The sequence below is a fragment of the Vulpes lagopus genome, chromosome X (assembly GCF_018345385.1).
Source record: "Vulpes lagopus strain Blue_001 chromosome X, ASM1834538v1, whole genome shotgun sequence".
Taxonomy (NCBI): Eukaryota; Metazoa; Chordata; class Mammalia; order Carnivora; family Canidae; genus Vulpes; species Vulpes lagopus.
Genome location: NC_054848.1, coordinates 45,433,582 through 45,449,594, shown reverse-complemented (window position 1 = coordinate 45,449,594; position 16,013 = coordinate 45,433,582). Strand labels below are relative to the sequence as shown.

Genomic DNA, 16,013 nt, shown 5'->3' with positions numbered 1-16,013 from the left:
TCAGGTTGGGTTAAGTGCACCTTCTCTGTGCTTCTTTAGCCCCCCTCAGTACTGATCTAGGATTTTGTTGTTTGCACTGACCTTTCATGGAAAGACTATCCCAGAAGTCTTTGACTTATTCCTCCAGTGGTTTTGAATTGAGACAAAATGATCTTCACACAGCTTTTAAAATGACTTCTAGGCAGCCTTTACTTGCATCAAGAACCTGTGGAACCGGAAACCCCTGAAAGTATATGGCGGGCGAATGGCTGAGTCCATGCTGGCTATCCTATGCCACATTCTCCGAGGAGAACCTGTGATTCGAGAGAGACTGAGCAAAGAGAAAGAGGGATCTCGAGGAGAAGAGGACACAGGGCAAGAGGAAGGTGGCTCTCGCCGGGAACCTCAAGTCAACCAGCAGCAACTACAACAGGTAGGGTCCTGGCTTCCCACTCTAGGGCCCAGACTTTGCACCCGGTAGAGTGTGTTTATGGGTTTTCTAAATTTACATGCTACTAAATAAGTTGTGAGTTTTTTAAGTTTACATGCCACAGTGTTGTCTGGTCCTCTTAGCCAGGAGATAGGTTTAAATTTGTTCCCTCTTAGCATTTCTTTTTTTCCTCCTGAGAAAGCTGAGGTGTAGTTTCAACACATCTAACAGGTAAAAGATTTGTGTCTTCCCCAGTATGTTTAGTATTAAAACTCTATTATATATTCTTAGTAGGCTGTGGCTGTCATGTTCTTTGGAGGCAAACCATCCTCAGCTACTTTGTGACTTACCTATAGAGGGAAGAGTTAAGGATATTGTGACCCAAATTTATTCTCCAACAAGAGCTCTCTGAAACCTTACCTACAAAACTTGTTTTAAGTAAATGCATAAACCACATTTTGAAAATCAGAGGTTAGAAGCAGAGGGGGAAGCACTTATGATCCTGACCTTTTTAACTTCTTGTCATTCTTTTATTACTAGATGTTAATTTTCTTATTATTTGATGTTGTAAAGCTGTGGTTTATAGTTTGTTTTTGTACAAATCTTTCTATACGTCGCGTGATTATTTCCTAGTAATAAAATTTCTAAGGTCAGTTTCTTAGGCTCTTGTTCTGTTGCCAGTTTATTTTCCAGAAAAGTAGGGTCCGATTTTTACTTCTATGTGTCAATCTGTCTTTGGATTAGAGTGATCCTATTAATGATAATAGCCATCTAGCCCCATTTTCTTAGAGCACAGAATTGAGAATCACCTTGGCTTCCTGCCACAATGTGTAGCTCTAATGTTTGAATACTATGGAAGTACCAAGTGGAAAGGATTGTTCATTTATCTAACGGCCTGAGCTATTAACGTTCTCAGTTCATATGAAGTTAGAATAACTTCTTTCTATCTTGAAAAGGTTTCTACCTTTTAAAAATGCATTTGGATTTCTCTTTTACTATGGTTCTGAGATCCTGCATTCTTTTTATAGCTTATGGACATGGGCTTCACAAGGGAACATGCCATGGAGGCCCTGTTGAACACCAGCACCATGGAGCAGGCCACAGAGTACCTTCTAACTCACCCTCCCCCAATTATGGGAGGAGTTGTTCGGGTAAGTTGGCTCGGGGCTCTAATTTTGTAGGACATTGGTTTGACTGCTTCTGTGTTTTCTGTTGTACTTCCATCATTGGTCTTCCCTTATATAAACTACTTTTCATTTTCAGACTTTTGCATGCCAATCTTTTCATTTTGTGAGAACTCTCAGTTCTAGAATATAATGAGCAGAAGCTTCCCATCTCCCAGCCATGCAAATTACTGGACTTTTTTTTTTTTTTCAGAAGAACTCTTAAGTTATCCACAATCAGAAAGCAATAGAAGAAACTCACTTTTCTGAGATACAGGATAGGTGGTCACATTGAAGCCTGCTTCCTATGCTTAATTTCATTGTGATTTTTCCCTCTCTGTTGTTGTAGTGACCAAGTAAGTCTAGTTGGGTTTGACTCTAGAGAGCAGCATTCAGAGCACCTTCTCCTCTAAAGCTTAAGCACAGGATATCTGATTCCTTGTGAGTTGGTATGTCCTTTGTTGCTGGATTTTCTGTTGTTTCTCTGTAGGATCTGAGTATGTCCGAAGAGGACCAGATGATGAGAGCAATTGCCATGTCTCTGGGACAGGATATCCCAATGGATCAAAGAGCGGAGTCACCTGAGGTAACTAGGAAACAGGACGTCCAAAATGGTCTGACACGTTAATCTTAGTATTTTTATGAACATTCTGGTACTACTACAAAATAGTTGGAGGAATTAATATCTAAAGAAAGGAATGGGGGAATCCCTGGGTGGCTCAGTGGTTCAGCACCTGCCTTTGGCGCAGGGCGTGATCCTGGAGTCCGGGGATCAGGTTCCGCGTTGGGCTCCCCGCATAGAGTCTGCTTCTCCCTCTGCCTGTGTCTCTGCCTCTCTCTGTCTCTCTCTCTCTCTCTCTCTCATAAATAAATAAATCTTGTAAGAAAAGAAAGAAAGGCATGGGAGTGATTATTCTTTCATTCCAACCTTGTGATCACTGATACAATGTATTGACCTGAAGCTTTAAGTGAGGCAAATGAAATGTTAATCTTATTCTCAAATAAGAGACTCAGAAATGGAGTAGTGTTCATTAGGCGAATTTTGGCTGTTTGTTGTTAGGTAACAGTAGCTTCAGTTTATTATATTGGCAGCGAATGCAGGACAGTATCTCCACATGATTTTGTGGGAGGGTGTGATATAGCATTCTGTAAATAAGTTGGCAATACTTTGGGGGTTGGAAGTGTCTTCCTCCTCTGCTTTTCCTGTTTTGCCTTAGCTCCCCTCATGAATAACTGCCACATCCTAAGGAACATATCACCTGCTTGAGAAGGTAGTGGGCATTGAGTAATATAGGGCCAATACATTCTTAGAGTGTTCCCTGTTTTTCTTCAGCTCTCCCATATGCTGTCATTCTTCCTTCCTTGCCTCTAGGAAGTTGCTTGTCGGAAAGAAGAGGAGGAGCGGAAAGCTCGGGAAAAGCAGGAAGAGGAAGAAGCTAAATGTCTAGAGAAGTTCCAGGATGCTGATCCACTGGAACAAGATGAGCTCCACACTTTCACAGATACCATGTTACCAGGCTGCTTTCACCTTCTTGATGAGCTGCCAGACACAGTGTACCGGGTGTGTGATTTAATCATGACCGCAATCAAACGTAATGGAGCTGACTATCGAGACATGATTCTAAAACAAGTAGTCAATCAGGTAAGTTCTTCAGGAGCCAGAAGAGGAGAGTATATAAAGTGGATTTCTGCCATCATTAAACTCTGATTTTTAAAAAAAAAAATAAAATAAAATATCCTTTGTTGGTTTGGTTTCTTTTTTTTTTTTTTTTTTTTTTTGCCCGATATGGATATATTCTCTTTGAATTCTTTAGATGTGATAATCTTACTTTCTTAAATCTTCCCTGCAAAAAGTGTGAATAAACTACCTCACAAAAAATGTTTTTGAAAGCAAAAAACAAAGCTCTCTTTTACTAGGCATCTCCTACTGTGAATTCATCCCAAATGTCCTAAATGTGTCTCACTCTTGAACCAAGTTAGGTCCCATGGACTAACAGTGAATAAATGTTTTATTTTCCCTCTCCTGTGTAATAGCCACTTCGACAAAAAAAGCCCTCCTCATAATGAATAGCTGTGACCTAGTATTTGTCTTTTTTTAAACAGTGTTTTTCCTTATTAAAAAATTAATGTATACTAATTGTAGGAATAGACAAGCAATAAATTATTTTAAATCCCCACACAAAGTTAATATTTTAGTCATATTTACTACTTTTTTTTCTATTTATTTCTTAAGATTTTTGTTTAAAGAGAGCGAGCACAAGCAGAGGGAGAAAAGGAGAGAGAATTTCAAGCAGACTCCACGCTGAGCATGTCATGACCCTGAGATCATGACCTGAGCCAAAATCTAGAGTCAGACACTTAACTGACTGAGCCACCCTGGCGCCCTTACTATTCATGTTTTTAAATCATTGGAATCTTGTCTTACGTGTTTTTTAAAGTCAAAAAGCAGAGAAAGAAGGTAAAAAGTGATGTATTATAAAAGCATAACTTCAGTGTATGGAAATACCACAAAAGTGAAAGGCAAACTGTATAAACCTTTTTTCTTTTTTTTTCACAAGATAAGACCCAGGTTTAGTTATCTTTATGTTAAAGAGCTTGAGCTTACAGAATTGATTTTAAGAAAACTAAAACTTAGAAAAGACCAATTATGTCAAGTTAATAAGAAATTTAACATGCAAACTAAAGCAAGACTAACATTTCTAACATTCTGGTTTATTTTTGTTTTTAATGATAGTTCTGGGACAGATGTAGTAAAAGATTGTTGACGGAAGTGTAAGTTGGTAGAACCTTTGTAGGCTTGACTCTGTACTAGAATTTTTTTCTCTAGAAATTTTTAAAATACTCATTTCCTTTAACTTACTAGCTGCTTATAATCTAGCCTAAGAAAACCCTCTTTTAGAGGTACTTTTATAGCATACATCTTTTGATACACTAAATCCCTATAGTATTTTACTATTTACTCACCCTCCTTCAGCCAATGTGTTGAGGGTGGAGGGAGTATTTTATAAGGTTGAGAATGTTTTGACAAATCTCATCATACTCTTATCTACAGTTACCTGACTTGGCCTTCTCTGCCTTTGTAGGTATGGGAAGCTGCTGATGTATTGATCAAAGCTGCTCTTCCCCTGACAACAAGTGACACAAAAACTGTGTCAGAGTGGATCAGTCAGATGGCCACCCTGCCCCAAGCCTCCAATTTGGCTACTAGAATCTTGCTTTTAACACTGCTTTTTGAGGTAAGAATAGGTTTTTTGGTTTCTGTGATTCATCCTTAAAGAATTATCAAACACCTACCATTTGAGACCTTGAAGAAGGTAGAAATGTAAGGCATGATACCTGCATTTCATGAGTCCACAGTTTGTGATAGGCTGTAAGACATGTAATTAAGTACAAAATGCAATGTTTTGTGCCACATAAATAATACAGAAAATTTTTTCTGAGTTTAAGAGAAGGGCAAATGCATCACTTCTGGGTGAGAAAAGGGCTTCTCAGAATAAGTGTTAATTGAATTATGTCTTAGAGGATGGGATGTTTAAAGGTTTCTAGAATGACTATTATAGTATAGTTGTAGAATAATTTGGGCCTCTCTGAAGAAACCTAACTGGAAACCAGGGTCAGGTGTGGAAATGATAACAGGCATCAGATAGAATCTGATTCTTCCTTCATACCTGGTCATTCAGATTATTTTAAGCAAAAGAGTGGTTTGGCCAGGACATGTTCTTGTTCCAGCCAACATGGGAATTAGGCAACTGACCTTGAACAAGTGACTCTTCATTTGTAGCTCATGTTTAATGGTAAAAGCTGAATTTAATGGAGAAAATCCTTTACAACAACTGAGGAGATTAAGTCCAATATATGTTTGTCAAATTGTGTGTCTTGGCTTTCCTTTTTTGATGGAAGTGGTGATTCTTGTTACAGCACTTGTGAATAGGTACTTCTGGGAAAGATTGCAAAGTACTGCATGCTAGAGGTCCTCAATAACAGTATAATATGAAGAGAAATCACTCATGAACCCTCTTTTTAAAAATCACTAGTAACAGTCTTATATTTTAGTCCTTTTCCTATGCATTTAAACAATTAGGATCAGACCATTTAGAAGTTTTTATATCCTATATTCTCAGTATTACGAATATTTTACAAGTCATGTATACATTCTATCTTTTGGGTGTCTGCTAGTTTATTTAAGTAATTGCCTGTTGTTGGACATTTAAATTACTTCCAGTACAGCCCCTATAAAGGAACTACTTTAATTAGTGTAGGCCCTATAGGGGAACTACTAATTATTACTGTTTAATTATTCCATCCTTCTAGAAAGAAGACAAACACTCTCTGTAAATAAGAAGCTTTTCAACTTCAACATAATTAAGACTGTATACCTAGACGACAGTTCTTAATGATATTAATGATACTAATAGTTTCCATATTAACATGCCAGGTACTGTGTTGAGAGTGTGAGCAAAAGTACACACACACTTCATGGAATCACCACAATTAACATTGGAGCTATAACTTACTATTTCCTGTGACCCCTGAGGGTCTAAAAAACTCAGATCATACAGTTGGTAGGTGGTGGAGGTGGAATTTGAATTCAGCCAGTTCTCTTAGAGTTCACCTCTGTTTTCCTATACTGTGCTAATCCTTAATACTGATTAGAAGTTGGTATTTTTTTTCTTTGATCAATTAGGAATTGAAGCTACCTTGTGCCTGGGTGGTTGAATCTAGTGGCATCCTTAATGTCCTAATCAAACTCTTGGAAGTGGTTCAGCCCTGCCTACAGGCCGCCAAGGAGCAAAAGGAGGTCCAGACCCCAAAGTGAGTGACTGTATCTTACCTGGTTTCACTTCTCTTCCCCTCAGACTTGGGCCCTAAAGCATAAGGGCCTGAATCAGGCACTTTTCTGGAGTATGTATGGGGCAAATCTTAGGTATCTTTTGTATTTTGAAAATAGTTGAGGTGCCTAATGAAATCAAGATAAGTTTTCCCATATTGTGCACGTTTCTGGCTTTCTCAGTAAATCGTTTCTTCTGTTTTAGGTGGATCACCCCAGTGTTGCTCCTGATAGATTTCTATGAAAAGACAGCCATCTCCTCTAAAAGGAGAGCCCAAATGACTAAGGTACGTAATATATAGTTGATAAAAGCTACTTAGTTTCTCGAGGCAAGAATAAACCAGAAGAGAATATGGAAGAGTGGTAGAGAACCAGAAGAAAGCTCCCTGATCAAGACATAAATCTCTCCTTTTCTTAAAGATTTTATTCATTTATTCATGAGAGAGAGAGAGAGAGAGGCAGAGACACAGGCAGAGGGAGAAGCAGACTCCATGTGGGGAGTCCGATGTGGGACTCGATCCTGGGTCTCCAGGATAACACTCTGGGCTGAAGGCAGTGCTAAACCGCTGAGCCACCCAGGCTGCCCAAGACATAAACTCTTGAGGGATCTCAGTAGCTCTAGATTTCTCTTTTTATTAGTGAGTTAGAATTATTGTTTTGTGGAGCTACTTGCTAAAGGGCCCAAGAACTTACCTGGAAGTAAATGTTAAAGGAATGAGCTATCTCCAGAGGAGAGAGTGGCTTTTATGTGAAGGACTTGAGTGTGCAGCAGTTCCTCCAAAAGCCAAGTGCTCCTTTTTTTTTTTAAGATTGTATTTATCTATCTATTTACTTACTTACTTATTTACTTTATTTGTTTGTTTGCTTATTTTATTTTGGAGCAGGTGATGAGAGGCAGAGGGAGATAGAATCTTAAGCACACCAAGAGTCAGACACTTAGCCAACTGAGCCACCCAGGTGCCCTAAGCCAAGTGGCTCTTTATATGAAATTTATATATGATACATTATCTGAGTGCTTTCTCAGAAACAGAAATTTTGTTCCTGCACATCTAAGTGTTTCCCGTTTGTAGAAAACAGTTGGAAACAAAATGAAAGCTGAGGATTACAGAACAAGGGTGTAGAGGGTTTTGTGCCTATGGAGAGGCTCAGGAACTTGAGGGTTAATGCATACAAAAACTTTTCTAGGCTCTCAAAATTTCATTAAATGTTTGGTGTTACTTCTTTTTCCTGGGTTAGCTTTAGCAGTGAACAGATGAAGTTACTATTTTTTCTAACAACCAACCTTGTATGAAATACAAAGAAATTTTGTGTTCTTATATTTAGTATCTACAGTCCAACAACAACAACTGGCGCTGGTTTGATGACCGCTCTGGGCGTTGGTGTAGTTACAGTGCAAGCAACAACAGCACTATTGATTCTGCCTGGAAATCTGGAGAGACAAGTGTACGTTTCACTGCAGGCCGAAGAAGATACACTGTCCAGTTCACTACAATGGTGCAGGTACATGCTCCCTCCGTGCCATAAGCTTTATTGAAAAGAGGGTAAGGTATTGGGTGTACCTTTTGATTTGCTTCTTCCTGAACCAATAAGCCTAACATTGTTCTAAGAAGCACTATTAACCGCTACTAAATTTAGGGTATAATTTCCAGAGAACTCAGTCTTCCTAAAGTCATAGTGAGACCATGAGTCAGTCTGGCAGTTTGATATTGTCCCACCCAGAAATGACTTGAAGTGTTATAGATGGTATCTGCTCTACTGGAAAGTTTCCAGTTTGTTATAGGGCCTTTGTGTATCCTACTTTCCTTCTGGGGACCTTCAGGCTTTCTCTCTATAAATGATAGGGATGGGATAAATTGCCAGGGTTCCTTCCTATTACAGCATTTCCAACCCTCTATAGTTTCCTTTTTTTGTAGAGTGTTTTTTGCCATCTTCAATTTTTAGGTTAATGAAGAAACTGGGAACCGGCGCCCTGTAATGTTGACTCTCCTGAGGGTACCACGGCTGAATAAAAACTCGAAAAATAGCAATGGACAGGAACTAGAGAAGACACTGGAAGAAAATAAAGAAATGGATATCAAACGTAAAGAAAATAAAGCTAATGGTATGGACTTTTCATTTTGAATCTCTCAAGAATGTTACATAAACTTTAATATGCCTTTATGACTTTAATTTGGGCCAAATTCTTCATGAGTGATTCTTTTAATCCATCAGATTGCTTGGTGACTTAAAGATACACAGTCCTTTTTATACGCTCTTTAATCTGGTCTTAGAATTGGTGTTTTGTATGTTTCTCTTAATAGGACCCAGGTGCTTGACCTGACTATGAGGGAAAGATGTGGGAAGAAACGTCAAGTTAAACTGTCTGAACTCTTATTTCCTTATTTGTAGATACTCCTTTGGCCCTAGAGAATACAAATACTGAAAAGGAGACAAGCCTGGAAGAAACAAAAATTGGGGAGATCCTGATCCAGGGCCTGACAGAGGATATGGTGACTGTTTTAATCCGAGCCTGCGTGAGCATGCTAGGAGTCCCTGTGGACCCAGACACTTTGCATGCCACCCTTCGTCTCTGCCTGAGGCTCACCAGAGACCACAAATACGCCATGATGTTTGCAGAGCTAAAGAGTACCCGCATGATCTTGAATTTGACCCAGAGCTCAGGCTTCAATGGGTTTACTCCCCTCGTCACCCTTCTCTTAAGACACATCATTGAGGATCCCTGCACCCTCCGTCATACTATGGAAAAGGTGAGTCTTTTTGGTGTCAGAAGCTAGTTTAGCTTTATATCACACACACACAGATACATTTCTGTTTCTTCATAGGGTGTATATATGTAGCTAGATACATAGACCGTACTTTGTCGCAAACTTTCCCAGCTATGTACTCAGGTATGGTAGATTGTCATATTGAGTGACTTTTTTTAAATAGAACATATTTTTCTATCCTTAAATCTGCTATAGTAATGAATCATACCTATAAAGTCTTCTCTGGCAATATAAATTTCTTGAGTTAAAAACTGTTAATGAGGAACTTAACTTCTGCTAAGTTCATGTCTTAAAGCTAATTACCTTATAGGAGCATTTCTCCTATGTTTACCCATGAGCCTATTTTCCAAACATTGTATTTTGGAATGTTGTAAAAGTAGTAAAGTTTTGGAAATATTTATGAAATGCTAGACACTTTTAATAAGCTCTCTACAGATAACCATTATTCAGATCAGAAAACTATGAGACATGTATTTATTTTTAGGAAATATAAAGCAGTGGACGAAATGACAATGCAATTAGAAAAAATGAAAATTTTTTTTAAGATTTTATTTCTTCATTCACAAGAGACCTACAGGGAGAGGCAGAGACCTAGGCGCAAAGAGAAGCAGGCTACCTGCAGGGAGCCCAATGTGGGACTCGATCCCAGGACCCGGGGATCATGCCATAAGCCAAAGGCAGGTGCTCAACCACTGAGCCACCTAGACATCCCAAAATGAAAATGTTTTTAACATTAACATTTAGCCATTTGAGGAGAAGTAGGGAAGACAAATGTCTTATTTCTTCCTAATTCTTTGTCAAGTCATCAAGTGAATATTATTGGAGTTCATTTTTCTCTCTTAGGATACTGTGTCCCACATTTATAAGTAGTGTTGCAATATGCATTTTTGTGCATAGCTTTATCGCATTTAAAATTTTTTTTCTTAGGGATTCCTAGAAATTGGATCAAAATGTATGAATTTTTTTAACTTGCTTGTCAGAAAGGTGGTACCACTTTATACTTCTACATGTGTGTGAGTATACATCTCACATTCTTCAGACAGTTCTTTACCCAGCCCATTTGATTTCATCTGACGTTAGCAAAATCAAGGAGTGCTATCAAAAGCTGCATATACACTAATCCAAGGGCAAGAGACTGCCCAACAGGGAGGAAACACTATATAAGATAGAATTCTGACTTAAAAATACTTAAAATGTGTAAGATTGTACAACTTAAAAATTGCTAGGAAAAAAGTACAGGTTCTTGTTGGATGAGAGAACTTTCTAAGCTTAATTATATTTGGGGGTGTGGGGAGCAAAGGAAACTCAGTGGCAGTTTTAACGTATCAAGTTGGCAAAATGTAAATGCTTGATAATATCCATTGCAGGTACGGGTGTGGACAACCAGGCATACTCTTACTTATGGTAGGAGTGGAAATTGGTGCAGCCACATTGGAGGGCAATTTGGTACTGTCAGTTTAAGATATCCTTTGACCTAGAAACTCTATGGCTAAGAATTTATTTGATAATTAAAGTCAAGTATGCCGAGGTACATGAAAAAGAATGTTCACTGTAGAATTGGTTGTAATAACAAGAATGAGATCTAATGTCCAGTAGAGGACTAGATAATTAAGTTATTGCACATTCTTTATAGTGAAATTAAACTTCTCTGTATTTAAAAAATGAGAGCTTATAATTGTAGCCTTACAGGCAAGATAAAGGGGCTATGCTAAACTTAAAGAGCATGACTGATTTGATAAGAAAAGCATTAAAATTCCAAAAGATGTTCGTCTTTGTGAACATAATTCACAAAGGAATAAATAATGGAAAATACAGTGGAGTTTTTTTTTGTTGTTGTTCTTTCCTGTATTTTCCATTGACTGATGAGTCCTTTTATAAGAAGGCTGAAAGCGTAATGATGTATAAACCCTGTAGTGTCAGAGCAAACAATCTGTAAACAGTTGAATATTTCATGTGTCTATCTGAGACTGATGATAGACTTTGAGGCATAAAGAAAACATTTAATTTTGTTAAACACTAAGTGGGTATCAGTATTGCATATTTTTAGATTTTGAACCATTTTGGTTTAAAATTGGAGCAGCATTTGGGAACTCTAGGAGCTGACGCTTAATATGTGAGAGCTAGAATTTTTAGATGGATGATCAGTGGTCTAGATACATTTCTCAGTTTCTATGAAGATCACATGCCATCTGGTATAATAATTGATAGTCTGGGGATATGCTGAATGCTGTAACTTTTTTTATAAGCCACATATTTTGAATCAGAAAGGAATGGGACTTAAAAGACCAAGTACATCTTTTCTCTAAAATCTAAAGCTGTCATCCACTGTCTTGAGGCAGTTTGGATAGTATTTTGATCCTTGGTAACTCTTCCTTAAAAGCAATTGTATTTTTAGAAAGTGGTCTTTAATCAGCAGAGTTTCTTCCTCTCTTTACTAGGTGGTTCGCTCAGCAGCTACAAGTGGAGCTGGTAGCACTACCTCTGGCGTTGTATCTGGCAGCCTTGGTTCTCGGGAGATCAACTACATCCTTCGTGTCCTTGGGCCAGCTGCATGCCGCAATCCAGACATTTTCACAGAAGTAGCCAACTGCTGTATCCGCATTGCCCTTCCAGCCCCTCGAGGCTCAGGAACTGGTGAGTTTCCACTTTTCCTGGCCTTTAAGACATTGAAGTTTATAGCCTAGTATAACCCCAGAGATTTTCTGTGAAGAGATCTATAACTTGGAAAGCCTCCTTAGGCAAGTGTTGACATTGACTGGATTGGTTATGTGGGCCAATTCAGAGGTACTTCAGTAGCTTCTTACTTGCCCTGTGGTAATTCCTACCAGAGATACCAAGGCCTCATTCGGTCTAGTCCTTGCCTTCAAAGAATTTGTCATGGTGTGACTACAGAGCTTACATACAACATGAATGTTTTACACACAGAGTGGTAATTGAGGGACGAGTGGACATGTGACTCACATGATGCAGTAAGCAGTACACAGTATCATCTGTATGTTCTTGCTCAAAATGTCTAGCCTGTATTTAATATGAGGAAACAATTAAATGCGAAGTTTGTGAGACATTCTATAAGACAGTTGACCTAGACTCTTCAAAATATTAATGTCATAAAGGGGGGAAAATGCAAGGTTCTCTTAGGTGATAAAAGGAAACTAGAAAGAACTACCAACCTTGATGGGACTTTGGATCCAGATAAAGACATTTGGAGAAATGTGAATACTAACTACGCATTAGATAATTATATCTGTGTTAAGTATCTTGGGTATTACAATGGTATTGTGGTTATGTAGAAAAATAATCCTTAATCTTAAGAAGTACAGGTAAATAAACATACTTATGGGTAGACAAATGATGATTCTAGATGAAAAGTATATGGGTGTTTGTTATACAAACCTTAAAACTTTGCTGTAGGGTTGTGGGTTTTCTTTTTAAAATAAAAGGTAGATTGAGAAGGGGACTCATTCTCTTGGGAGCCCCAGATATGTGCCTGGCCCTCTGTGCTGGGCATTTCTCATGTATGACCTCATTTAATTTTCAAATTTTAGGACTGAAAAAAATAATTCTAGGAATGAGAAAATTAAAGTTTGTTAAGGTAATTTGGCCATGATCCTATAAGAGAACTAGAGTTCAAATACAAATTTCCCCAACTACAAAGCTTGCACTCTTTTTTTTTAAGATTTATTTATTTATCTGAGAGAATGTGTATGGGGGAGAGAGGGAGAGAAGCAGATTCCCCACTGAGCCTCGATCCCGATACGGGGCTCAATCTCACAACCCTAAGATCATGACCTGAGCTAAAATCAAGAATCAGACACTTAACCAACTGAGCCACCCAGGAGCCCCGTGTACTTCTTTGTTTTTGTATTTTGGGTTTTGGGGTTTTTTTGCCTGTACTCTTACTATTTGGTACTACTATAATAAATCCTATTGGATTTAGGGAAAGTAAAGGCTAGATATTCTAGTAGGCAACTTGAGCATTGTTTGTAAATGGCTTTCTGTCCTAAGCTTGTGTGTTACACAAGCCTCCTTCTGAGTCTTTATCAATAGGTACTGGTTCACTATTGACTGATTTTTCTCTGTCTCACTTTGGCTTAGCTTCAGATGATGAATTTGAGAATCTTAGAATTAAAGGTCCTAATGCTGTACAGCTGGTGAAGACAACCCCTTTGAAGCCCTCGCCTCTGCCTGTCATTCCTGATACTATCAAGGAAGTGATCTATGATATGCTGAATGCCCTAGCTGCATACCATGCTCCAGAGGAAGGTATGTAGCTACTGTACCTCAGGAGGCTGGGCACTTTCCTGGATCTTTCAACCAACTTAAGTCTTAGCATGTATCCATGTGATGGGAATCAAGATGAATAAGACCTATGATGATGCACTTTTCTGAAAAAAATAATGGTCATCCATTCTGACAGATGGCAAAGGTAGTGGTGAGCCCTAGAGCAAGGTACCTGACCTGGTAGAGGTGAGACATGTAGGAAAGTTTCTTAGAACAAGTGATTTCTGAAATAAGTCTTGAATGATAAAGATGAGGAGAATGCTGACATATGAGAGACCATCCCATACAGGGAAGAATAAACAATGGTTAAAGAGGACATAATGGCATCTTGTGAGCAGAAAAATAAATACCAAGGAGTCTCTGTTTTCATTCTCAGAAACAAAAGCATCTTTATTTCAAAAAAAAAATGGAATCAGTATTAGAGGAGTGGTTAGGCTTTCTGACCTTTGAGAGCGCCATCCCAATCCACCTTTATTCTTAACTAAGTGTTGCTTGTAAGTACTGGGAAAGTCATGAATGAATTACTTGGAACTTAAGATTTCATTCCAGTCATATCCTTCTGGATTTTTTTAGGACATATTTATTTGATAGGTCCCATAACATTACCAAAAATTGATGAATATAGTCTAATAAGTCAAAAAAATCTGAGTCTTTGGTACTTTTCATCCATTCAGCACTCTGATCCATAACCATATAACCCTCACTTCACCTTATATATCCTCCCCCACCCCAAAAAATAATTTAGCTGTATAGTTAGAGCAACTATTTATTGACCTCTGTTGCATTAGGCATAATACTGGGTATGTTCATTTAAGCTTAGTATTGATAGCTTAGGAAAGTTGAAGTGACCAAGTAAATTGCCTGCAGTCACAAAACCTAGGCAGTGAAAGAATAAGCCTCTCAACCAAGCTGTCTTGGTTATACTACATTTCTCCTCTTAAGTGAAAGCCTAGCAATATCACTATATAACTAGTCATAGTAAGTTCGAGTGAAGTTGATCATGCTGCCCAATACGGTTTAACATTGCACAGTTACAAACAAGTTTTGTTTTTTCTAGCAGAGAAATCTGACCCTAAACCTGGAGGTATGACCCAGGAGGTTGGCCAACTCCTACAAGACATGGGTGATGATGTATACCAACAGTACCGGTCACTTACTCGCCAGAGCAGTGACTTTGATACCCAGTCAGGCTTTTCCATTAATGTAAGTAAATTCCAAACTCCTACATCCTTTTGATAACTGTGTGTTCTCCATATTTAGGGTTATGCCAGGGAAATATCAAAGTATTAATTTCTATGTACCTGTAAATTATCTGTTGCCTATGAATGAAGATAAATTTAGGGTGTCTTTGGGATCTTTCTCTCTTTGGATTGGAAATGTTTCCTTAAAATTTTTCATTCTCATTTTCCCCTGTCCCAGTTCCCCAATATCCCAATCACTGTTTATAATGGCTTCCCACAGATTATAGTACATAGCAGGTAAAGGTGGTTAAAAGATCAGCCAAAAAGAGAACCTGTAGCATTCAGAATATGCTGGGAAGGGATCCTGTCATTTAGGGATAACTGTCTTTGAAATTAGTAATAGCTCAAGAGTACTCTTCTTCCATAGAGTCAAGTCTTTGCTGCAGATGGTGCCTCCACTGAGACTTCCACATCTGGGACATCCCAAGGAGAAGGTAATGGTTTACTTTTGCCCTCTTTTATCCTGGGCAGGGGCTATGGGAATATAGGCATAATTGTCGTTGCATTTACTTGTCTGAGTGAACTTTTCTCAAGGGTGAGCTCAGTGTTCTGTAAGTAAAGGGTTTCTATATGCTAAAATTAATAGAACTGTGACTTAACCAACCAAGTAATGGTTGCTATGGTAAGACCCTTTAGATCTACTCTTTAAACCACCCTATATATTTCTTTTGTTAGCTTTCATGCTGGCTTATAGAACTTTGGTGCCAGTGACACAATTCTAGCTATAAGATTTGTGTGGTGGATTCTTGCCTTCTAGCAGTGTCCCCAGAGTCCATTGGCTGCCTAGCCAACAATTAGAGAAATGTCACGTGGAAGCAATTCTAAAGTTACCTTCCAAGAGCTACTGCTTCTTGGATAGGGAAGATATTTGAGATCTAAGCAAGCAGACATTGTACTTAATATAACTGCTGAAATGGAGGCATGCTGGGATAAGGTATAGTGGGCACATGATATAATAGCATCTCAGTATTCCTGGATGAAACAGGAAAGCATTTATAGAGGAGATAAGCTTTTGAGCTAAGCTAGATAAGTAAATGTGTGCCAGGGAGACATGGGATGGAAGAGGTAAAAGAGTACGTATGATATCTTTGGAGAACTATTAGTACAGTATTTCTGGAGCATAAAAGTATGTGTAAAAGGAAGGGAATGACAGATGATATGTAAACATAGTCTCCCTGCTGTACTGTATCCACATATTATGTTTGAGACCGGTCGTTCTATCTGTCCGTCCACTGCATTATGAAGAGGAGGACGTTCAGTTTGTTACCAGTGTCCTAAAGTGGAGCAGAAGTAGTATTCTCTTTGCACATAAGGCTTGATGTGTGC

General features: G+C 38.5%; 1 protein-coding gene across 11 annotated transcripts in view; it reads left to right on the top strand.

The window, feature by feature from the left end:
* Nucleotides 1–16,013, top strand: part of HUWE1 (HECT, UBA and WWE domain containing E3 ubiquitin protein ligase 1) — a 168,353-nt gene that overhangs the window by 115,779 nt on the left and 36,561 nt on the right. For 10 of the 11 annotated variants that reach the window (XM_041740584.1, XM_041740587.1, XM_041740585.1 and 7 more), the window contains 14 exons: nt 182–412; nt 1,438–1,560; nt 2,063–2,158; nt 2,945–3,214; nt 4,656–4,808; nt 6,257–6,384; nt 6,606–6,687; nt 7,724–7,900; nt 8,342–8,501; nt 8,789–9,147; nt 11,604–11,799; nt 13,261–13,428; nt 14,504–14,649; nt 15,055–15,121. In XM_041740584.1, the coding sequence (XP_041596518.1) occupies nt 182–412; nt 1,438–1,560; nt 2,063–2,158; nt 2,945–3,214; nt 4,656–4,808; nt 6,257–6,384; nt 6,606–6,687; nt 7,724–7,900; nt 8,342–8,501; nt 8,789–9,147; nt 11,604–11,799; nt 13,261–13,428; nt 14,504–14,649; nt 15,055–15,121 (2,356 nt within the window). The remainder of the gene's footprint in view (nt 1–181; nt 413–1,437; nt 1,561–2,062; nt 2,159–2,944; nt 3,215–4,655; nt 4,809–6,256; nt 6,385–6,605; nt 6,688–7,723; nt 7,901–8,341; nt 8,502–8,788; nt 9,148–11,603; nt 11,800–13,260; nt 13,429–14,503; nt 14,650–15,054; nt 15,122–16,013) is intronic. The other variant, XM_041740590.1, reaches the window with a different exon arrangement.